The sequence below is a fragment of the Fragaria vesca genome, linkage group LG6 (assembly GCF_000184155.1).
Source record: "Fragaria vesca subsp. vesca linkage group LG6, FraVesHawaii_1.0, whole genome shotgun sequence".
NCBI lineage: Eukaryota > Viridiplantae > Streptophyta > Magnoliopsida > Rosales > Rosaceae > Fragaria > Fragaria vesca.
The window spans coordinates 13896952-13921605 of record NC_020496.1 but is presented as its reverse complement, the minus strand read 5'-3'; the positions used below and the strand labels follow the sequence as shown (position 1 = coordinate 13921605).

Sequence of the window (24654 nt, the reverse complement as noted above, 5' to 3'; positions counted from 1 at the left end):
CGTTTTGTCTAAAGCAAGATGACAATATGTGTTAAGAGATGGAGTTCCCATCTAAGTACAATTAGATGCATCAATGTACTCAACACAATACGAAAGACTTGACATCTCATTCGCTATGAAAAGTTGTAAAGCTAAGTGTAGCTATGCGCCCACGCAACACCAATGTAATGGCAGTAACTCCTTTTTCAATACTTAATGGTATGAAAGGTTGAGGCTTATTCTATCCCTACATAAGAAAGACACATCAATAGCGAAATCAGAATCTGCCAAGTTTCGTAGGTCAAGCTCCACGGGACTTACAGGAAACCTCACTCACTGGAATATGGTAAAATTGGTACCATTGGAAAGGTCTATGTGTCTACTTTCCAGAGACACCAACCATTTGATCATACCTATCATATTGAGTGAGTTATGGCCGTTTTCGCAAAGTATGACGAATCTGTCCGAGAATCTGATTTTGGCAAAACAGTCAACTTCGACGGGATTTTGTGAACAGCTCCTGATGAACTAGAATGTGTGTAATATACGGTTGGAAAGCTAAATGAGTCTAGTTTCCAAAACCGTTTACGGTTCGTTCATATGTATTTCCTAGAGGAAGTTACGACTGTTCTAATAATTGAAGGTCATGCTGCGCGGAAATCTGATTTCCTGCACGAACTTATGTTTTGAGTTCACAAGCGACCTTCTCCTCAAGATCTAAGTGTAAAAGATCATTTGAGGACAATACGGCATGATTTAGTTAATCATTGTCTAATGCCACATTTGAAGATATGTTAAAGAGCATTGACATGCTAAGTTTTTGAAACTTCCGTGATTAGTAAGAATCAGGAAGAGCCCCATGATTGATGTAAAGATCAGGGGGAGGTGCGAACTTCAGGGGGAGTCTAGCACATACATACATGTCACTATCAAATGTGAAGGGTGCGTTGTACTCTTTTTCTCCTACGATCAAGGTTCAGTTTTTCTCCCACAGGGTTTTTGTGACTTGACGAGGTTTTTAACGAGGCAACAGATCAGCACCATCGGCATATCAGCGCGCGGCACAAGGGGGAGTGTTCTAGGATATTCTCTATGTGTGCCTTGGCCTTATACCAATAGGATATGTAGTTAGACTAGATCTATGTATTCATATCCTTACCATATTGGTATTGTGTAATTCCCTATATAAAGGGTTCCTATCAATGAATAATATGATGATTCTCTTGCTATCTCTTTATCTCTACATTTTATCCTTCATCATAGTTATTATTTAGCTAGCTCCTAATGTTCTTTAATTACCAGACTATTAATTTCTCTCTTTCCTTCTTCAAATCTATAGTTATTATTTTCGATCAGGTTAACCTCATCAGAAGGAAAAGAGAATCATTTACCTTAACAGGATAATGGCAGAGAAGAGGAAGTTTACTAAAATCACCAGTCTGTACATAATACATCGCATTCAAAGGGCAGCTTGAGACACTGCATGCATATAAATAATCATGGAGTTAATAATAGTGAAATATCAAAACAACACCACCACGTTATCATCAAACGACTATACTTAATCTGTGGTTTACATGCATTTGATAACATAACATTCATGATAACAGATATACGAAAACGTAGGTATAACACTTACTCGGACGTAGAAGGTGAAATCATGGCCACCCAATCACTTTTGGAAGGGTTCAAAACGCCAGTAACATTGACAGTCACAAACTCATCATCTCCCAAGCCACCAGAACTCGAGTTAAAACTGATTTGCAGATAAGGGCTCGGATTCGGACAGTCGCCAAAGAATCTTCTGTTGAGCACCCTAAAATCTGATATTGCCGTGTGGTTTAGGTGTTCGAGTTGTGACTGGAAAACCAAAGGGTGCAAGGAAGATGATGATGAAGCACAGGAGCCAAGAGACAATATCACGAACACAAAAAAGACAGGTTTGGAAATCCAACAAGTACCGGAAGAACCCATATGGAAAAAATACAGAGATCAATGAGGATCAGATCAGAAAGTGAAAGATTTATGAGTCATGATCCTGGAAAAATGGCCTAATTTTCTGTTTGTTTTGTTGCTGTTGTGAAACTAAACTGGTTGGCGATATGGAGGCTTTATATAAGAATTTGGGGTTTGACAAGAAACTTGGCTTGGCTTGTATATATAAGCATGGCATATATAGTAGTATCTTATTGAAAACTGAGGACATAGCTAGATAGAGACAGATCATAGGTCATGGTGTGGGCGACGATTACGTTTGAAACTTTTTGTTTCTTCACGTAACATTGTTGCTGGTTATGCTTAACACACCACGCAGCTGTATCTCAAGCCTTTCTAACTTGTTTTTGGCTTCCTCTGCCGATTCTGGTTAGATGCGCTCTGCATCTTCACACTGTTTCATTAAATATAATAGATTTTTTCATTAAATATGATAGATTATTTTTTTTTAGAATGATAAATATTATAAATTTTTTGGGATGACATTGTATGATGACACTACGACGTGAATATTGAGACTACAATGCGTTATAATATATTTCGTATATCCGTGAAAATATTCTTGCATAAAATTACCTTTAAAATATATACAACATATGAGTATATATATACAACATATGATTCAACAGTTCAACATCATCTTTAAAATGTATACGTACTTATCCATTCAAAACAGCAAGGTGATTGAGAGAGAATAGGGTTATAACTTACGCATAAGATCGAATAAGCACAAAAAACCCTAATCACAATCAGCATTAGTCGTCACAACTCACAAGTTCATCATCACGTACAATTATGAAGAAAAAAAAGCGGCAGTTTGCTTAGCCTGCACCACTTGCTTGTTGATCATCTTGTTCATCCTCTTGACATTACGGTTTCGAAGTTTGCGTCGATTATTAGGGCACTTTCATCCCGAGTTCCGGGTCGACTCGGCCTTCATTTCCTCACTAAACACGACCAACCCCGGCGAGCTCACCACCACGTGGGACATGATCCTCCTCGCCAAAAACTCCGACGACAAGCTCGTCGTCAACTACAACGTCGTCCAGGTGTGGCTCTACTACGGCAGGTCGGACGAGAGCGACGCATTAGTCCTTGCAACCACGATTCTGCCTCCTTTTGTTTTGAACCCTCCGAGGAACCAGACCAGAGTGAGTTTCAAGCTTGCGACACTGAGGGCTTACGTGGGAGATGACGTAATGAAGAACATAACCGAGGCTGCAGGGAGAGTTACGATAGCGTTGGGGCTGAAGGTGGTTACTGAGTTTAGGCTCCGGATGAATGAGGTGAAGAAAATAGTGAGCGTAACCCGGCGGTTCTTCTGCAACGAGATCTGCTTTCTCGGGTTTTCTGAGAAGAATCAAACTAGGAGCGATTCTGCTGTTACTTGTGTGTCAAAGGCATGCGAGGAGGGGTACTACTCTGCGAAGGGACCTCAGCGGCTGGACAGGTTGCGGTAGAGTTAGTATGTATCAAATTTGTGACTTGGGAGAACTTTTATTTGGGTTTTAACGAAATATAGCCATTTCTCACCCGAAAGACCCGGGTTCAAGTCCGGCAACGGAATTCGTTTTTGCCTCCGAGGAACTAATATCGTCTAAAAAAAAAAAAGTAATGCTACGTTAGCGGATTTTGTATCACAATTGATAGTGTTCTATTTTTTTAAGCAAACTATATATTAATTACTGACTAAATTTCAATTTACAAAAGAAAAGTGCCGCCGAGCAAGAAAAGTGTTATTGAATTGCCAATAGAAAAGTGCTACTGCAGTACTGTCGGTGCTATTGTAATTTTTTTCCGGCACTTCTCAGCAACCAAACAAACTTACTATTGTCGATTTAGAATATGCTATTGTTGAATGTTACTACTCGTCTGCAAATTTACCCTTCCAACATATCCCAACAGTAGCTTAAAATTACCTCTTCAACATATCTCAACAGTAACACCAACTTACTGTTCCAACATATCACAGTAGTAGCAAATTACCCATCCAATATATCTCAACAGTAGCAGCGAAATGACAAACACATATACAAACTCTGATCATCATCGATCATCACTGTCGACGCGTCCCTCATGGCCTTCTCGTTGCTAAGGTGATGAATCCGAATCCCCTGGACCTTCAGGTCTCAAAGTCGTGATGATCTGGAAACAAAGAAGTCAAAGTCCAATCAGATCTCACAATAGTATTGTATTCGTCAAAACCTACTACTGCACAGTTGCTAGTACAAACCTGCTACTGCAGAACTCGTACAAAATTGCTACTGCCTATGACATTCGAACTCAGTTCAATATCATTGCTACTGTGTTCATATTACTGCTACTGAGCAACAAAATTGCATCTAGCAATAGACAAATATACTGAATTCAAACCTCTCAGCAATGAATTCAATTTCTTTTTTCCAATATATGTTGTGGTTTAGAGAGATGATGGGAAGAAGAGAACAAATCTAAAAAATAAAATAAAAACATGAACAGTAGCAGCGCCCCTCGCTCTCCAATTCTTTTGGATAGAAGACGACGACTAGGATAATGAAGATCTTTAAGAAATCAAATCAAATTCCACAACCAAGTCGTTGAATTAGATCGATCGGATTCCACTGCCTAGTCGCTCTCTGACTGATGAACCCACAACCGTATAGGTGTTTGGTCGTTTGAGGGGTCCGATCGCGGAATGGAGGCGACGGAATCGGTGTCCAGTTCGGACTTCGGAGGGGTGGAGTGACGTCATTCTCCGACAGCTGATTTGGATTTGAGGTAGTTCTGAGTGAGGTGAGAAGAAGGCAGATCTAAGTGAGGTGAGAAGTTGGAGAGCGCCAACTCCGTTTGTTATGTTCTACTTTACCTAGTCGAGACTAGGATTTTTCTTGTAACCCGTCATGAACTATACTAAATCGAAACACTGGGTGTTTGCTAAGGTTAGTATCTGAATGGCGAGCAAAAGCTGCCGAGTAGTGCTCCAAGGGAGGCTTTTGATAGATCGGCAAAAATGCCTGAAAGCAGGAGCCGCTATTTGTAGTTGTTTGTGAGATTGTCAGAAGGTTCTTTTCTCGTCCTCAAACCTTGCCTATATATACTGTTAGTAGCTAGGGTTTTCGACGTGTTCCCTTCCTTAGAATGATTAAGCGATTTCGTTTCCAAATCGACTTCTTCTATTTAATTCTGTGACAATTGTGTCTCCTTGCGAGTCACGGAAATGGCCGAAACATATAGAGAAAATTAAATAGTAGCACATGATCAAATTTAAAAACATAAATAACCCACTAATGATAATTTCTAAACATATTAGAACATGAGGTGAGGCCCACCATGAACCAAAGCTTAGCCTGATCCGAAATTTCACTGTCAAATGACCGAAATGTCCAATTTTCAAATTAATTACAGACATGACCACAAACCCTTCTTCTCTCCACTCACTCACTCACCCAACCACCCACCGTCTCTCTCTCTCTCTCTCTCTCTCTCTCTCTCTCTCTCTCTCTCTCTCTCTCTCTCTCTCTCTCTCTCTCTCTCTCTCTCTCTCTCTCTCTCTCTCTCTCTCTCATCCTGACCCACGCTCCACCACCACCACTGCATCATTGAAGTCATCGGCGACGTTTATCACAGATAATAATCGATTCACCTCAAAACCCGGTTCCGGCGACGAAAGCACCACCAAATTGAATCAAATCTTACAGATTTGATCGGATTCGTCAATCTGATGCCGGAGCTTCCAATAAGTTCCATCAGATCCAATTAATCAATCTCTTAATCGGTCTGAGCTTACCGTAGTTGATCGTTCAGGCAGTGGAGTCGGATGACGTCGAGATCTTCGTCGTTGTCGTCTTCGATCCGAAAGGGTGAGAGTGACTCGGCCGAAAATGCCATAAAGGTTGGTGATGTTTGATTTAAAAGGTCAAAAAAAAAATTTGATTCTTCTATGTTGGATTTTACTCTGATCTCAAATTAAATCTGTCAACATGTTCGTCTTCAATCAGGTTGGGTTTGTAGAGCGCGCGATTGGGTAATTGGAGCTGATGATTTTGTGGTTCAGGAGAAAGAGGAGGAGCTGGAGGAGTTCAAGAGAGAGATTGGAGATCTGAAAATGGAGGTTGTGAGGGAGCGTTTATGGAACAAGATGATCACGTTGTGGATTGATGGAGGTCTTTGTTAAAATTGCAGTGTTCTTCGTTTTTTGCAGGTTTTTTCCAACAGTAGTACGCTTCGGCAGTAGCAGCGCACTAACATCAGACTTGGCAATAGCAGCGCACTAAGCATCTAAATCAATAGTAGCAATGCGCTAGCATCAGAGAATGGTCGGAAAAATTCTAATAGCACTAGCAGTAGCACTTTTCTATTGGAAGTAGCACGTTTTACTCGGTAGTAGCACGCTTTTCGTCGACAGTAGCAGTAGAATATGTAGTGAAGGGTAGTTCGGTAAAATATCAGTGACAGATGGCAAGTGCACCAATTTGGCATAATTTGTTAATTTTTGTCCTTATATTTGTAAGATTATGTGTAAAGGATGTATTTATAAATTGAAATTTGGTTAGTAACTAATATGTAGTTTACTAAAACATATACTCGATCAATCCATAAGTCAGTAAGTCAATCTCTTAAACTGTTAAACTGTAAAAATGTTAGCTTTTGGGCCGCAGATATCGATTTGTGGTTTGGACTTTAATTCGATGTCCAAAAATTCTTTTGGGCTAAATTTTCTGTTTGTTTCGTTGTTGTTGTGAAACTAAATTGGATGACAATTTCGATGCTTTATATACAATCGAATTTGGGGTCCGACAGAAACCATTGTTTTTTACATATTTGAGATGAGAAGCTATTGTTGTGTCTTTGATGTGTTGTGCAACAATGGTTTTTGTTTATTTAAGTAGAGTTTTGTTTATGTAATTTTATCCAGCGAAATAATACGTACATCGAAGTAACGTAATGCGTTGAATAATGTAGTACGTCGAATAAATAGCATGGGTCCGGTTCCTGGGACATTAGGTTTGACATAAATTTTGACACCATTTATTAGCCATTAGATGTTAAAAAATTCAATGGTCTAAATCAATTGTAGGTATGATGTCAACTTACAACAACTGACTTGACAAGTGACATGGAATTACTTGATTTCATAATAAATCAAATTAAAAGAAAAGAAAAAAAAATTTGAATCTAAAATCTGAAAAAACAAAATTGGTGTAGTTTGTTTGAGAATCTCTTACAGCTCTTTGCGCCTTCAATTTGGATATTAAACAATTTTTCTATATTGTCAATATTGTAAATGCTTTGGACGGCAAGCAATATCACATACTGATGTCTTTTGTTAGTGTTGTTATTATTATTCTTTTAAAGAAAACTCGATCACTACTAATATCATTGCAAGAAGCTCAATAGTCAGCAAGCATATCGAAACATATTCAGACAATGTAGTGTAATCGAATTATGAACCAATGGTACTAGCCTAAGGCCAAAACGCCCATTACATGCCTTTCGGCTTCCATCTAAGGAATTAAAGAACACGTTGAAACATATTTTGGTACCACTCCGCTCCAGACGATTCAATAGTTCCATTGATGCCAAGGTAAACATATTTTGCTGGATCAACAATCAAAAACACTATTTAGGGTTTAAACTGCCTTCATTCTTCAAAAACTCAAGTTTTAACTTTTACTATACTTTCATCAAAAAAAAAAACGGGGACAATGCCTATTAGAGCAACTTTAACAGACTCTCTATTTTAGCTTTTAGCTATTTTAGAGAGCGTATTTAGCTTTTTTTGGATGTTTTAAGAGCTCCAGCAGACTAGCCAAACTTAAGCTATTATAACTTTTAGCTATCTTGCTAGCTATATTTAGCTAGCGAGTTAGCTCAAATGAGACCGAGTTAGCTCAAATGAGGCTAGCTATAATTTATTACATTTCTTGTAAGATATTTTATATGATATATAAATATATTTAAACTATTTAATTTCTATTTGAAGAATAATGTTGATGTAATGCTAGCTAAAATAGAGAACATTGATGTAGCCATATTTCTAAAGAGGCTAGCCAAAATGACGTTTTAGCTAATTTGACTAAAATTTAACTTAAAAATGGCTAGCATTGCTAAAGATGCTCTTAGCCTTAATTTTAATAATTTTTTTCTCATCAACAAAATCAGATTTCAAAATTCTCAATAACCAACTTAAACAGGAAAAAAACAATTATTCCCTTAATGATTTAAATAAACTACAATAAGTCATAATTAGAACAATAGAAGGTTTATTTTGAAATAAATATCTATGACCGGATTCTCCCAATCGATGACCGTTGACCGTGACTCCTGCGACCGTTGACCGGGATCCGACGACGTTGACCGGACTCCAACGACCGTTGACTGAACTCTAGAGACTGTTGACATGATGTCTTTTTCTTTTTTTTTTTTAACAAGAGGTGATCGGATGTCTATTGAGGGCAATAGGGGATCTATTGGGGGCAGTAGGGGGTTCATCGGGGGGTCTATTGGGGCAGTAGGGGTTTCGTTGGGGGTTCTATTGGGGGCAGTAGGAGGTCATATCGGGGGGTCTATTGGGGCAATAAGGGGTTCGTCGGGGGGTTTGTTGGGGGCAGTAGGACCACTTATTGGGGTCAGTAAGACCTCCTATTAGGGTCAGTAGGACCTCCTATTAGGGTCAGTATAACCATTCATTGGGGTCAGTAGGACCTCCTCTTAGGGGCAGTATGACCACCTATTGGGGTCAATAGGACCTCCTAGTAGGAGCATTATGACCCTTGAACTTAACTGTGGCAATATGACCACCTATTGGGGACAGTAGGACCTCCTATCAGTAAGACCTCTTCTAGGGGCAGTATGACCCTTGAACTTAACTGCTTGCTTCAGTCACTTATAACAGATCCCTATTGGGGTCAGTAAGACCTCCTACTGGGGGCATTATGACCCTTGAACTTAACTATGCTTCAGTCACTTATAACATGTCCCTATATGGGGCAGTATGACCACCTATTGGGGTTAGTAGGACCTCCTATTGGGGGCAGTAGGACCACCTATTGGGGTCAGTCGGACCTCCTATTAGGGTCAGTCGGACCTCCTATTGGGGTCAGTAGGACCTCTTACTAAGGAAAATATGACCCTTGAACTTAACTGTGTCCTTTAGTCACTTAGAACAAGTCCCTATTGGGTTGGGGGCAGTATGACCACCCATTAGGGTCAGTAGGACCTCCTACTAGGCTAATGGGCATTTTCCCTAGCATTAAAGGCATTAGAGACTCTAATTTGTTGCCTTCATACGTGTAGTTCAAATACGCCTGGAATACAACACTCACCTATACATAGTGCATAAAATCAATAAGCACCAATGCACTATCATCAACTCCATGAAAGTATCTAATAACATGATCACATTCCAATCAGTTCTCAAAGTCCATATGACAAGAATCAAAAACACACAGCAACATCGTGTAGGAACAAAGCAAAAGTATAATGCAATTACTCCAAATTAAAACACTTGGACATATGAAGCCCTACATTTTCGTTGATGTAATTGTTGACCAACTTTCCTACTGGAATCAGGCTGGTTTAGATCTAAACACAAAAAACACATTTTTCGGCATCTCATTGCTGCATGTATCCACTAAAATACAAATCATTTCGGTTAAATCAGTCCCAGAAACTTAATCAAATCCTCACATAAACAATTCATTGTGCTTGATTCGCCACTGATAACCCCATTAACAACCTATCACTATCAATTTCCTTAGCATCTTCAACAAATCCATGAAAATAAAACTAAAATTCAAACAATCATAACTTGCAATGAACTCAATAACCGAAACTGAAGAACAATAAGAAGAGGAGTTGCCTGAAGAGTTCTGATGGTGAACTCGACGCCGATGGTGGACTTGGACTCCAAGCAGAACTCGTGTAGGTAAGCAAGTCCTCTGGCAGCATCAAGTGCAATCTTCATTCTGGTGTCCCAATTCTAACGACTATTCAATCCCAGGAGACTTGTGAGAGAGATATTACACTTAGCAGTGCTGAAAAGAATCAACAATTTACACACACACATTTATGAGGCTATAGAATTTTTCTCTTTGTATTGTTAACTTTGCCTACATTAACTTGATTTTTAAAATGCTACACTAGAAGAGCATGTGATTCCAACAATTACCATGGAACCAAGCCTCCAGTCTTCTCACTTTGATTATTAATCGATCTCTCACATATTGTATGAATAAATCAATGAACAAATGCGAATTGAAATGTGTGAACAATGAGTGTGAGAACAAGTATCTCTGACGATCAAAATCAACACAATTGAAAATTGGATTTAAAGCAGAAAAACGAGACCTGAGCTTATGCAAGATGCATACAATCGTTGTTGTCATCCTCACCGATGCCTCGCCGCCACGACCTGAGCCCAGGCCGATCTCATCGGAAATCAACCCTAGACTTATCGGAAATTACCGAAATCGGCAGAGTGATCTCCCTCCAGACCAAGCTAGGAGGCGCGGCGGCGTTCGAAGGTGAACTGGATTGCTGCGGTTGAGAAACGCACAACGAGCCACCGACGGCATCGGAGGTGCCGGTGGCATGATTCTTTGGTGACATCGATGTGTTTGACAGTGAGGGTTGGGGAGTGGAGAGAGGAGCCGTTGAGAGGTGGTGGCGGTGGAGGAGATGTGGAGGGAGAGCTAGTGAGATAGAGATAGGGGTAGTTTGGTAAAGGAAAAAAATACAAAAAGTTAAAAAATTTAGTAGTAGGAATATATCTCTGAGAGCCTTAAAGTTAATGGAAATTTTAAAATCTGCTTTTGTTTGTGGGAAAAAAATCTTCAAAATCTAATGGGCATTTTTCTTTTCTTTTTTTTAGATGAAAAAAAAACTGTTAACTATACTTGTGAATACAGACCGAACATATTTTACTGACCGGTTCAAACCGGAGCAGTATAGAAGCCGCTGTCATCCGTTTTCAAAACCCAGATAGCAGCCCATTTTTTCTCCATATTTGATTCGCTTCACCCACGCCCAAATTTACAAAGCTTCTAATTCAAAATTGGGGTCTCAAATTCCACAAGGTCAGTTCAAAATTCTCACTCTCTCTATTGGGTTTCTGCATTTTTGGTTATCTGATTTTGGTATTGGTTTCGGTGATTTGCTACTTTGGTGGGTTAATTTCAGCCTTCGATAGCTAGTACTACTCAACAATGGTGTTTAGATTTGTGTTCTATTAACTACAGACTGAAAAACTTATAAACCAACTGAATATCATGAAATTTTCCAGAAAAATCTAATTATCTTTTAAAGTTGATTTTTTTTTTTTTTCCTGGAAAGGTGCAAGCTTGATGATGTTTAGCTGTGTAGTGTGATGACCAAATACTTATTAGATGTACAATAATCATCTAGACTGATTTGTGATCCTTGATACTCAGTTTTTGTAGACATAACTGTTGGTACTTGGTATTTGAAGCTTGAAGGTATCAGTGCCAAAGGTGTTTGATAATGTACATTATCGTGTAACTTGGTCTGCTTAGTTCACAGCATGAGTGCAGGGTGAAATAGTGTCGGGTTATATTGTGTTAGGGGTGTGCTAAGAGTTAACAAATTCGTATTGGAGTTTCAATTTGGGTGCTTTCATTGCTGGGTTTGTGATTGTGTATTTCGGGATTGTATTGCTCATAATTTTGTTACATCACGGGTATCCAACTTATGTACTCTTTTTTTTTTTTTTTTAACTAATTCTTTTACATTGCATATCTACTTGTATTAGACTTACTCACTGTAATTTTTCACTAATGTCAAAACAAAACACCAGAAAGAGGAGATTTGGTAACTAGACCGATTGATTTTTAGGTAAAAAGTTAGTACTAAATTATGGAAATGGACTACAAAATGATTCAGTTTGTTTTCAAAATCAGTTACTTCTCAAGAAACTCTGCAACTTTCATTTTGTCCCCCTTTTCTTTTGGTTACATGCTCTTCCCATTTTAGTGACTGCATAAAGATGAGAAAGAAACATATGTCTGTATATTGATATGCATAATAGATGATCATAAAACCAAGACTCCACATTCACCAAAAGAAATGGACATGTAAAGACTAATATGTTTGCCTGCCATGTACTGCCCTGAGAAAGTCTGATTCTTATGTAAATACTTTTTTACCTACATTGCAGAAACCTTGACCCTCCTCCCCTTCCCTCGACATGTCTAAGTTTCTTAGCTTTTATCATATACAAGAATTAATGATAAAAAGAAAGATATAGTTTCGCTTTGACCATATGTGTACAAGTCGATTTTTTACAAATGAATGGATTTGTTTCATTTTTTCTGTAGAATATAGACAATTGTTTTTTCTCCCACTTCATTGAGTATCTTTTTGGTTATTCTCTCTCTTTTTATTTTTATTTTTATCTACTAGATTCCATTACTTTTATTGTTATACTGTTGAGTTGAATATTGAATTTGCAGGAAAACTTTTACCATGCTGCAAGAAATGGTATGAGAACGTTAAGGAGATACAAGGAAGGATTGTGTATCAGAATCACTGCTCAGATATATTGTAGAGCATTCTCAGCCATTAGCAATGCTAAAGCTGATAGATCCAGAGACCAAGAATGCCTTGTTTCGTTGGGCACAAGTGCCACTCAGTTATCACTTTTACATCAAATCTTGCAAAGCAGTGCAGGAAAAGGTGCACCTATGGAAGGAAAGGCCTGTCATGCACAGAGTATTCGTGTTGGATTACAATCAGACACTTTAACATCGAACATGCTTATTAACATGTATGCAAAATGTGGCTTACATAATTGTGCGAGAAAAGTATTTAATGAAATGCCTGAAAGGAGCTTAGTTTCATGGAATACTATGATCGGGTCACTTGCCCGGAGTGGGGAGGAACATGAAGCTCTTAGTGTTTTTGTATGCATGCAAAGAGAAGAAAACCAATTTAGTGAATTCACTGTTTCGAGTGTTCTGTCTGCTTGTGCCGCGAAAAGTCTTGTGTCTGAGTGTAAACAGCTGCATGCTTTTGCTTTTAAGGCAGCTATGGTCTTGAATGTCTATGTGGGGACTGCATTGCTTGACGTTTATTCAAAGGCTGGTTTGATAAAGGATGCAAGTTTTGTCTTTGAATCGATGCCAGAGAGGAGTGATGTCACATGGAGTTCAATGGTTGCCGGGTATGTGCTAAATGGGCTTTATGAGGAGGCTGTGCTGTTGTTCCACAGAGCTCGGATGATAGGATTAGAACATAACCAGTTTACAATCTCTTCTGCTATTTGTGCTTGTGCAGGCCTAGCAGCTTTGATAGAAGGGAAGCAGGTGCATGCCTTGTTGTTTAAAACTGGATTTAGATTAAATATATATATCGTTTCCTCTTTGATAGATATGTATTCAAAATGTGGTAGCATTGAAGAAGCTTACACCATGTTTCAAGATATGGAGGACAGGAACACTGTTCTGTGGAATGCCATGATTTCTGGGTTTTCTAGACATGCTTGCTCCCTAGAGGTGATGATCTTATTTGAGAAGATGCAGCAGGCAGGCATGCTCCCAAGTGAAGTAGCGTATATATCTGTATTAACTGCTTGTAGTCATATGGGATTGGTTGAAAGTGGAAAGAAGTATTTCAACCTCATGATAACAGAACACAACGTGTCCCCAAATGTTGTTCACTATGCATGCATGGTTGATATTTTTGGTCGGTCAGGGTTGATTCTTGAAGCCCATAATTTGATAGAGGATATGCCATTTGAGGCTACTGCTTCTATGTGGGGTTCTCTGTTAGCTTCTTGTAGGATCCATGGAAATTTAGATTTAGCTGAGATAGCAGCTAAACATTTGTCTGAAATAGAACCGAACAATGCAGGGAACCTCATTTTGTTGTCAAATATTTATGCAGCAAATAATAAGTGGGAGGAGGTTGCACGAACAAGGAAGCTTCTTAAAGAAAGTGAGTTGAAGAAGGAGAGAGGGAAGAGTTGGATTGAAATCAAGGACAAAGTTCACTCATTTATGGTTGGAGAGAGAGCACATCCTAGAATTGCTGAGATATACTCTAAGTTAGACCAATTGGTGGAAAAATTAAGGACGATGGGTTACAAGGCTGAGATTGCACATGATCTTCATTATGTCGAAGAGAGCAAAAAAGATGAACTTCTGAGGCACCATAGTGAAAAACTGGCTCTGACTTTTGGTTTGATGTGCTTACCCTCCAATGCACCTATCAGGATCATGAAAAATCTTAGGATTTGTGGGGATTGCCATTCTTTTATGAAGATTGCATCACGTTGTTTGGGGAGGGAAATCATTGTCAGGGATACTAAAAGGTTTCACCATTTCAAGAATGGTTTTTGCTCTTGTCGGGAATTTTGGTGAAATACTTGTGCTCCATTATCTAAATGATTACTTACTGTCAGCATTTTGTGCACTTTCCTAGTTATTGCTGATCAAAGGGTGCGTAAAATATTCTTTTGATCGCTGTTAATCCAATACTGTGGATATGAGAGATGTATGTGTAAATGTTTTGATGTTTAGGACCTAGGTAATCGCCGATCAACCAGCTGACGAAGGGGATAAGGGAAACAGGGAGGCTACTGGACAGGCAAGTAGCGGACGCATTAAGTTGAAATTTGTTGGTCTTGAAGGCATTATGTCTAACTGAGAAAGAAATGGGACCCTTGCGTTAGGACTCATCAAGGGCAGACTTTGTGAAAGATTTAATTTTACCAAGTTCAATGTAAGTCACTAAGTCAGATTAGTCAATATTTTTATGGTTTGAAGCAATTTTGCACTTAGAAGCATCGTAAGAAACTGTGGGAAATCAAAGGAAATGAACATGGTTGCCTTTCTTTTGCTCTTCTTTATTACGACTGTTAAATGATGCAGCAAGATTATTTTTCATGACTGCTCGAGTATTCCAAGTATAAAAGCTATTGCTGTAGCTAGGATCATGATATTAATAGGTTGGTTTACATTGTTTGCTCTTGTTGTCTGTAGGATATCTTTGTTATTATTGGATTGATGTCAGGCTCTGACAAGGAAAATACAAGGCAAAGACAACATAATGTGGTCTGTAGATAGCTTTCTTATATTCTTACTCCATGTTCTCTGTTCAAAAATATAATGTTTTTCGTTTGTTTTTTTGTCTTTATTACAGTACATGATGAAGTGATGAACCAATCCAATTGGTAGGTTTCTTATTGAAAGAACAACATTTGATATTTGGAAGGTCTGGATGAAGAACTGTTTTTTGAAGATCTCAATTTGTAAAGATTTGATGATAGCAGGAGTGATAAACCACATCACCAATGACCTCTCCAACTTGTCAATTCACTCTGAATACCGAGGATCAGAGACTGTCTCCACTTCAAATGCTGTATGAATCCCCCCATAATCCATGTTGCCATCCACCGACTAATAAACCATCTGGGCCTTCGCACATGGCTTCATAAAGCTTTGGCAACTACTGTTGCACAGCCAAAAATCTTATGAAATTGATTCACGAAAGGTAAACGCTACTCAATCTGTATGCACTTACATAATTTGGTTAGTAACTATTTGGATGTGCGTATGTAAACATATAAGAATTTACTTAATCATCACCCGTGCAAAAGTACAATGTTACAAGGTAATGTAACACTTGGAACTAAATCAACCTTTATATATGACTTGACGTTGAATACTGATTTTTGTTACAATTTGAGACTCTCATCATTTGCAAGCATTCATGTTGGTTCTGTTGGAAACGCTAAGGTGCATATGGTGTCTGTATTTTGTGCCCTCTCTAATTTGTGTCAAAATACTGATTCTGGAGTTGAAGTTTCATATGGACTGATTATCTCTCTGTTTCACATTCTTGGTTCAGTTCCTTAATTTGTCTGTCTATTTCCATGCATCATAACTTGCCAGGCAAAATTTTGGTTACTGTGATGAGAATGTTATTTGTTGGTTGCCATATTATTGGCTAACTGTGTCTTTTGTACTTGACAGTGTCAAATAGTATTCAAGGCAAGGTAGCAGAGCATCTTTCCGGCAAATGTTATGCTCAGACTCAGCTCGATCGCAACGATAACCATTCAACCTCGAGCCTAAGTATTTAGGGCAGTTAATACACTCAAAATGCAATTTACATGTACGGCTTTTATTGTATAGCAGACATCTTTTGTATACCTAGTCTGCTTAAAGCAGATCTTACTGATTAGAATATAACGAAGGGTGGTGCTATTAACACACTTTTTTTTGTTATTAATACACCTTATTTATGATGATAACCAATCATGAAACAAATTTGACAAGTTTGTAAATAAGTTTGAAATATGTGGATATGAAAATAGATGAGGTGTGTTAATAGCATCATTTTATAATGAGGATTATCTTATCTAGGTGAAATATACTTTTAGTTTTATTGATGGTACTTATCCTTTGTCACAACTCACAACCTTTGCCTAAAATTCCTTTCTAAAGTACCTTAAGGCCACCTTCCCTCACTACTCTGGCCAAAAGTGGCATGTATGAAGCTTGAAGATGACAATTTGTAATTTTGTATTGATCCCCAAGCTACTCTCTTCTTTTCGATATTTACTCAAAATTCTTATCTCAATCTAACCCAATTTCCAAAAAAAAAACCGGTAACAATATGTAAACCGTGGTTGATTATCTCAGGTCTGGGCCAAATTGGTTAGGCCCAAATAATTATCTCTATTTCCCTTAAAAATAACCCCGTCTTCCTCTTTCTCGATTCATATCACTCTCGACTCTTGTTTCGGAATTCGCTGAAACCCTAAACCCTATCCGCCCGACCCAGAGAGCAGCCATGGCGAGCACCAAAGTTCAGAGGATCATGACCCAGCCCATTGTACGTTCCCTTCTCTGTTTCCTCTTTTATCTTTATTAACCCTTTCGCTAACAATTTCTTCTGTTTTCTCTTGTGTCTCCTGTTTGGTTTTGCTTCTTCAGAACCTGATTTTCAGGTTTCTCCAGAGTGTAAGTCCCTCCTCTTTTGTTTTTCCTTGGGGTTTTTCTTCATAATTCTTGCATCTAGGGTTTAATGTAGAGCTTGACTTCTGTTTTTTGGTTCCAGAAAGCTCGAATTCAGATTTGGCTCTTTGAACAGAAAGACGTCAGGATTGAAGGCCGTATCATTGTAAGTTTTCATTATTTCGCTTTCGATTAAGCTTATAATTCTTACTTAGCTGGTTGCATTAAGGTTTCGGACAATAGGACTCGTGTGGTGTTATGTACATCTGGTTGCGCTTTGTTGATATCGGAAATTTAAACCTTTTTGACTGCTAAATCTTGTGTTAATGTGTATGGTCCGTTTTTACATCCGAGATTGAGGATGATGGTAAAGAACAGTTGAAGTGTGAGAGATTTCAAACAACCTTGACTTGCTAGATATACTATCTCTTAGTTACATTTATATATGTGTTAATCAGAGATTAACATGAGTCTTTTGCTGTTCTGAGAGGATATCCACTTCCTGATTGAGTGATATATGTGCAAGACTGATCATTGAGTTAGCATAAAATGATGTGGTACCTTGAATTTTTCAAATTAATCCTAATAATGTAAAATTGTCCAGCTCAATTGAGATTTGAATTTGTGTTGATCTGCTTTTTGTTCTCTGATAGATTATTCTCTTCCTGAATTGAGGGTTATATGTGCAAGACTGATCATTGAGTTAACTCAAAGTAATGTGGTACCTTGATTTTTATACCCAAGTGTCTTAAGAAATTTTGGGTGAAATGATTTACCTAATAATGTAAATTTGTCCAGCACAATTGAAATTTGAGTCAAACTTAAATCTGTGTTGATCACTTTTTTCCGAACTGTAAAGTCAGTTTCTTGTGGTGTATCAGACTCATTTGTAACTTCCAAAATGTCTCAGAGGTCTTGAGCCAACAAGTCCCATTGATGCAGGACTGGAGCTTTAGGCTTATGTCTTTCTATGATTAGAGTTATAATTTAGATATAGTAGGACAAGTACATCACTTGTTTCCACGCTTGATGTGTTAAAAGCATCAGCTTTTGCAGTTTAGATTGGGGTTGGAAGTCAGTTGGGACTCTGAATTTTGAAGTAGATAAAACACTCAGACTTGTCTTCTTGTTATGCCTTGCATCAGATTGTCTTTTCTTTTGTGATGCTTTACACGTTACACCTGATGGCTTGAACCATATTATTCCTGAATTCATAATTGTTAGGGGTATGCATGCTTTACTTTGTTTATCTCCATCTATCATATTATTTTGCTGTGATTCAGTTACATGTCTTCGTTAGTCCTATTTGATCCAACAAATGTAAAGACATATTATCTCAACTGAACTGTCAAATAAGTAATGAAGCCAACATAATGAAGAGTGTAATCAGCCTCCTCATATATGAATATTCTCCCTCCCTCTCTGTGTTCAGCGTTTTTCATGCATATCTGAGCTGACTCAGCTGGGTGAAATAAATATCTTAATTTCTTTTGTGGTGGTACAGGGTTTTGATGAGTACATGAATTTGGTTCTAGATGATGCTGAAGAGGTGAGTATCAAGAAGAATACCAGAAAGACACTAGGTGAGTCCCCTCCCTCCCCTAGCTCTTATTCTGTTGGCCCCGTGTTTCTGTAATCTCTAAATTGTTTCTTTTTTTTATTCACTTTTCAGGAAGGATTCTTCTCAAAGGAGATAACATAACTCTCATGATGAACACGTAAGTAATATTAAACTGTCTCTCTGAATCTTGACCTTTATCTCTAATCTAACTAACTCTTAACGGTGGCGCTTTTTCTTACTATATGACCAGGGGGAAATGATGACCGATCTGAGAAGTGTTTATCCAACATTCTGAATTTGGTGGACATCAAGCTATTCAGACTCTATTCTGTAGTGACATGTATTATGGATACCAATCATCTGTAGTAGTGATTGTATTCTTGACCTTAATGGGTGACTGATTTTTCATGCAGAGTTTCTTTTATATAATATGACTCTTCGGTAGGTGGGTGTTTGCATAAAAAAAACCCCGAGTATGTTGATTGTTCAAGTAAATATCTGAATCATTCTCAAACGTATGATATTGTTTGGATCAAGCCATAAAGGTTCTTGTTGATCCTCGTATGAGTTGCGTAATACTTGCTTTCACAAAATCAAGGTCTTTGTTTCTGAATAGTGCCATCCGAATATGTACTGGGAAATTGCTTCCATACGGATAGATTGCTACCGCGACATATCGTGTTGAGTTTTAGATTTGGTTTCGAATCCATGATGACATCCTGTCTTTACGTTTGAAGAGGCATGAACGCAAATGCATCTTGAAACCCCAAAATTTTTTATGTAAGTTCCTAGACCCTGGATTGAGCACTGGTTTCCTTGTAACTGCAAACAAGAAGTTGCACGAAGAAGTTTCCTTCAATAGTATACGACTATACATGTTAATTTTTAAGTTCCTAGGTTGTTTTGTTCCGTTCCAACTGAAAATGCCCCAAATATCAGCACTTGATTGATTAGAGCTCCAAAAGTGTTCAGAGTGTACATCGCTTCTGGTTGATGGATTGCCATGTCCTTAAAGATGCTCTTAGCATAAAGTCCAAAGCTAGGTCGACAAGAGAAAGACGGTAACAAGACGGTAACAAGTTTTGGCACATTGCTCACATTCCAAACCTATCTCACTCTCACTTGTTCCCCGCTCCAAAGCATTTTGCCTAGCCTAACTCAAACTTAGTGAGTCCTGCTACAACGTGTAATAATTTAGGAAAGTCCCTCTTTATTTAACAACGGCTGGCCACAAGGTTACAAATTACTTTGGTTAACACCACCATTAGTCCTTGTTAAGATCGATGACACCGGTTACGACACTAGCTAAGGTACCTTTCATTCCTCTATAACCCACTTTGAGTGTGTTTTTTAGTCAGAAGACACAGTCTCACAACCTTATCTAATTACAAAATATCAGAACATCAAATGCTTCTCTTTTTGTCATTGTTACTACCTAAGATTGCCAGATCTTCGAAAGTGCCAAACCTATTTAAGTATATACTACATCTTTTTAGCTTTGATCCACATTCTTCTTATCACTTTAATTGACTCGACAAAGAAAAAAAAAAATAGAACAAAAGTTTCCGAGTGGGAATTTCTAGTTGCTTATATTATAAGTATTAGTATTGTCTTAAAGTATCTCTAGCCGATAAGTCAATCCATATGGACACATCTAACAACTAGAAAACACATGTGAGAACAGTCCAACCGATTAGTCTTTGTCAATATGGGCTTGATACGGGAAGCGTGAACACGATAGTGTAGGGGGAAAGACTTGTCCATTAAAAAGAAAAATGTCGAATGTCAAATGTTGAATGAGATCATGTTGGAATCCACCTACAACAGTCTTGAATCCACAAGATTAGGGTTTCTCAAATCCACGAGAGAATCTGAAATTCAACAGAAGAATTGAGAAAAACTCAAAGTTTATTAATATCAAAGATGTCGACTACAACAAATTAAAGGTCCTTATCTAGAAAAAATAAACCCTAAGCAGATTAAAGAAAACCAAATCCAAAACAAACTAGGAAAAATAAAGAATTAAATTCAATTTACCCCATTGTGGTTTAGAGGTGAATTCATGTTAATCCCTAAACTTTCAATTTCATCAGATTACCCCCTAAGCTCTTGTTTTTTTGGTAATTTAGCTTCTCAACCCCCAAAACATCATCACACGTCATCAAATTTCAACGTCCCAATTAGACAGAGCATGAGTAATAGGAGACGACAGACAGAAAAACAAGAGCTCGAGCGGTAATCTGATGAAATTGAAAGTTTAGAGTCTAACATGAATTCACATCTAAACCACAGTGGGGTAAACTGAATTTAATTCAAAAATAAAGGACCAAATTTCACACACCTTTTTCTTTTTTTGGTCAACACATTTATAAAAAGACAAAGTTTAAGTCACTAAAGGACAAAATTTAAGTTACCAAAAAAGGAAAAAGAGTGTATGGATTTTAATTTAGGATGTGCAGATTTCACATCCCAAAATAAAATGTTAAAAACAAGTAAATCTGCACTTTGAGGCCCTAAAGGGACTCATATGGCTGAAAAAGCCCATATCGGGTTTTACAATTAACAATCGGACACCAAATGTCAAATCTGGAGCAAACCACGTTTGGATTTGCAACGATCAATTTGCTCATCTATCTTTATCGCCATATGTTCTATATCAGTCTCCTCCACCTCAAAATAACTCAACCCTAAGTTATTATCACCGTAAAGAGACTCATCCTCATGAAACGCATGTTGATCAACAACATTAAAAGAATTTGACATCCCCATAGATGAAGGCAGATCAATAACATAATCATTATCATTAATCTACTTCAGTACCCTGAATGGACCATATTTCCTAGGCTTCAGCTTGCTATAGGTACCAATTGGAACTCTCTCTTTCCTCAGAAATACCATGACTAAATCCCCTTCCTTAAACACCTTCACGCGTCTACGCTTGTGTGCAGCAATCTTATACTTTTTTTTTTAACAATAATTCTATTATATAAAATGGAGTGAAATACAATGCATAATCGATAAACCATCTGGAAAAATCCAACATTGCAGCAATCTTATACTTGGTGTTTGTCTTCTCTAACTTTGCTTTAATTTCTTGTCGAACTGTTTGAACATCTTCAACCATTTTAACTGCAGCATCACTATCCCCGTCCCCCTGGCAGTTTCGCTATATCAACTACATGTCGTGGGAGAGAAGTATAAACCACAACAAAAGGTGACTTACCAAGGGCACTATGCACAACGCTATTGTAAGCAAATTCCACCTGAGCAAAGCAAGATCCCACTGCGTTGGTTTATCACCACATACTCATGATCATATGGCCCAAGCTCATGTTTGTAACCTCAGTCTGACCATCTGTTTGTGGGTGAGCTGTAGTACTCCTCTTCAAGGTTGTTCCAAATTGCCTCCACAATGTAAGCCCAAAGTGACTTAAGAACTCTATATCACCCTCATAAGTAATAGACTTAGGCACCCCATGCAAACGAACAACTTCCCTGAAAAACTGTTTGGCTATGTTTGCAGCATTTGTAGTCTTCTTGCAAGCAATAAAGTGAGTCATATTTGAAAATCTATCCATGCCCACCATTGACGCTTTCATGCCATGGTCTTCCGAAAAGCACATACGTATCGTACATGTCAATCACATGACATGACAAGTAACCTCATCTTTATACAATAGAGATGGGAACTTTACAAACCTTGGTTACTTGTGCATAACAATCAATCTAATATGGATCGCTTACCTCCACTGTTTGTAATTGAAGGTAATCAACAACCTTGCTTGCTACAAAATTCTTCTTCTTCTTTGAATTGAATTGATGAGGTTAACCCAAGGTTATTCTCTTCAAGGTTGTTCCAAATTGCCTCCACAATGTAAGCCCAAAGTGACTTAAGAACTTTATATTGATCACCCTCATAAGTAATAGATTTAGGCACTCCATGCAAACGAACAACTTCCCTGAAAAACAGTTTGGCTATGTTTGCAGCATTTGTAGTCTTCTTGCAAGCAATAAAGTGAGTCATATTTGAAAATCTATCCATGCCCACCATTGATGCTTTCATGCCATGGTCTTCCGAAAAGCACATACGTATCGTACATGTCAATCACATGACATGACAAGTGACCTCATCTTTATACAATAGAGATGGGAACTTTACAAACCTTGGTTACTTGTACATAACGATCAATCTAATATGGATCGCTTAGCTCCACTGTCTGTAATTGAAGGTAATCAACAACCTTGCTTGCTACAAAATTCTTCTTCTTCTTTGAATTGAATTGATGAGGTTAACCCAAGGCAAATCCCTCGACATGTTCCTTTTCAATTTTGGAAAGATACTCTACCACCAGCGTTGTTGAGGTTGGCGGTGTGAACTATTCCCATGGATCGTTATCTGCTAAGAAGCTGACGAATCCCACTCTGATACCAAATGATGCGGGAAGCGTGAACACAATAGTAGGTGGCTCTGTCAAGCGTTGAAAGCCAAATGAGATCACGTTGGAATCCACAAACAGTAGTCTTGAATCCACAAAACTAAAGTTTCTCAAATTCACGCAAGAATCTGGAATCCACTAGAAGAATTGAGAAAAACTCAAAGTTTATTAATATCAAAGATGTCGACTACAACAGATTTAAGGGTCTTTATATAAAACAACCAAGCCTAAAATCCCACGGATTAAATTTTTAAAAAAAAAAACCAAATCCAAAACAAACTAGGAAAAATAAATTGCTGAAAACAAGTAAATATACATTTTGAGGCCCTAAACGGACTCGGATTACCCTAAAAACTGTAAATCACATGCTATATGGTTCATCACATATGTACACACAACAAAGATTCAATGGTGACGTGGAAGCAACATCTGTGTCGTACTTCATTGGTGTCAACGACAGATTTTCCGTGGGCTTAGAGTGGTTTTGTGCGGCTTTGGCTTTGCAGGCGTCATGATTTGGTGTAGAATCAATGGTGGTTTGTCGTTGATGACAGCGACTGATTTCAGTTTTCGAATCGTGCCTAGTTCGGTCGGTGGAAGTCAAGGATCCTGTTTGTGTGAAGTTGGGGGTTTAGTTTCTGGATCGAGTCTGCTGTGATTAGGTCTCTACGAATCTAGGAGTCGTTGTGTCGGTTGTTTGTTCTTTGGGTTGTTTGAATCTTGTTGTGGTTTTGATCTGAGCTCGGTCGAATTAAAGCTTCTTAAGTGAAGGTTTGATCGGGTTGTGGCTGGGTCGATCTTCGTTTTGGTGGAATCGGTGGGTATGACTGTTCTGGGTCGGGACTTGGCAGGCAGCAAGAGCGGAGGTTTTTGCAGAGCGGGGTAAATTTTCAAAATTTAAAGAACGAGGACTGAAATGATGCTGGTGGTGTCAATGATGCTAGAGTTCCTTAGTTTCGCGGTTGACTCGGTGATGTCAGTGGTGTAGCGATGGCACGGCCGACCGCCTGATCAACGGCGCTGGCGAGTAGGCAGATGGCGGGGTGCCATAGAAAATGGGCCTAGGCTCATGGTCACTAGGTGAGCATCTAGGTTTGCGCCTAGTTTTTTGGTTTGGTGCTTTTTATGGGCCAAATGAGCTAGGTCAATTTCCTAAGAATGCCCCTTGATAGGGTGAAATAAAAAACCTCTAGGCCTTTTTATAAGTTGGGAGTGTTTTATTTAGGGATTAATTTCAGTTTACCCCTTAAGGTTTGGGGTTAACATCATCTCAGTCCTCGTACTCTTAATTTTGAAAATTTACCCCCTAAAATTTCTAATTTTCATAAATGATGTCTAATTACTGAAATTCTGTCTAATTTAGACGTTAAAAACTAGCATGAAATCTTAGAAAAACGATTATTTTTGTTGTTATATGACTATTTTAGTCCTTAAAATGAGTCATAAAGTCAAAATCAACGTCCAAATTAGACAGAATTTATAGCAATTTAGTATGATTTATGAAAATTGGAAACTTTAGTGGATAAATTTTCAAAATTGAGAGACGAGAACTGAAATGATGTTAACCCCACACCTCAGGGGGATAAAATGACCTTTAATTAGTCTCTAATGGCTTTCCTTCATATAGCTCTTTTTTGTCGTAACCGCTCGAGGTGAGTGATGCTTATGTAACCCTACTATGTTTTAATAGATTGATCCCCGATTTCTCTAAAAAAAAAGAAGAATT

The 24654-nt window shown here is 38.2% G+C and overlaps 3 protein-coding genes across 4 annotated transcripts in view; 2 read left to right on the top strand and 1 right to left on the bottom strand.

The window, feature by feature from the left end:
* Nucleotides 1-1953, bottom strand: part of LOC101305394 (probable inactive purple acid phosphatase 27-like) — an 11475-nt gene extending 9522 nt beyond the window's left edge. The window contains exons 1-2 of the mRNA XM_004305348.1: nt 1619-1953; nt 1371-1458 (exon numbers count right to left, since the gene is read on the bottom strand). Coding sequence (XP_004305396.1) covers nt 1371-1458; nt 1619-1953 — 423 coding nt within the window. The remainder of the gene's footprint in view (nt 1-1370; nt 1459-1618) is intronic.
* An 8612-nt stretch (nt 1954-10565) lies between these two features.
* LOC101305095 (pentatricopeptide repeat-containing protein At5g04780-like) lies at nt 10566-15165 on the top strand. Its single transcript, XM_004305347.1, has 5 exons — nt 10566-10649; nt 12423-14408; nt 14490-14691; nt 14952-15023; nt 15112-15165. The coding sequence occupies exons 1-2, from the start codon at nt 10566-10568 to the stop codon at nt 14328-14330; spliced, it is 1992 nt and encodes a 663-aa protein (XP_004305395.1). The 3' UTR covers nt 14331-14408; nt 14490-14691; nt 14952-15023; nt 15112-15165.
* A 1514-nt stretch (nt 15166-16679) lies between these two features.
* On the top strand, nt 16680-19081 carry LOC101293407 (small nuclear ribonucleoprotein E-like). 2 transcript variants are annotated; one of them, XM_004303018.1, is made up of 6 exons: nt 16680-16809; nt 16911-16937; nt 17035-17097; nt 18436-18514; nt 18604-18649; nt 18743-19081. In XM_004303018.1, exons 1-6 carry the CDS (start codon nt 16768-16770, stop codon nt 18750-18752), a joined length of 267 nt encoding a protein of 88 aa, XP_004303066.1. In that variant the 5' UTR covers nt 16680-16767; the 3' UTR covers nt 18753-19081. The 2 variants fall into 2 exon arrangements, with proteins under 2 accessions (XP_004303066.1, XP_004303067.1); XM_004303019.1 differs by lacking the exon at nt 18743-19081 and having other exon boundaries at nt 16704-16809; nt 18604-18653.
* The last annotated feature ends 5573 nt before the right edge of the window (nt 19082-24654 follow it).

Bases quoted from the DNA above. Each gene is read 5' to 3' on its own strand.
- LOC101305095 (XM_004305347.1), top strand. From the start codon at position 10,566: ATGTGTTTGACAGTGAGGGTTGGGGAGTGGAGAGAGGAGCCGTTGAGA. The intron at 10,650-12,422 runs GTGAGATAGAGA...TTGAATTTGCAG, and splicing joins GAGATGTGGAGGGAGAGCTA to GAAAACTTTTACCATGCTGC.
- LOC101293407 (XM_004303018.1), top strand. From the start codon at position 16,768: ATGGCGAGCACCAAAGTTCAGAGGATCATGACCCAGCCCATT. The intron at 16,810-16,910 runs GTACGTTCCCTT...TTGCTTCTTCAG, and splicing joins GGATCATGACCCAGCCCATT to AACCTGATTTTCAGGTTTCT. The intron at 18,515-18,603 runs GTGAGTCCCCTC...TTCACTTTTCAG, and splicing joins GAATACCAGAAAGACACTAG to GAAGGATTCTTCTCAAAGGA.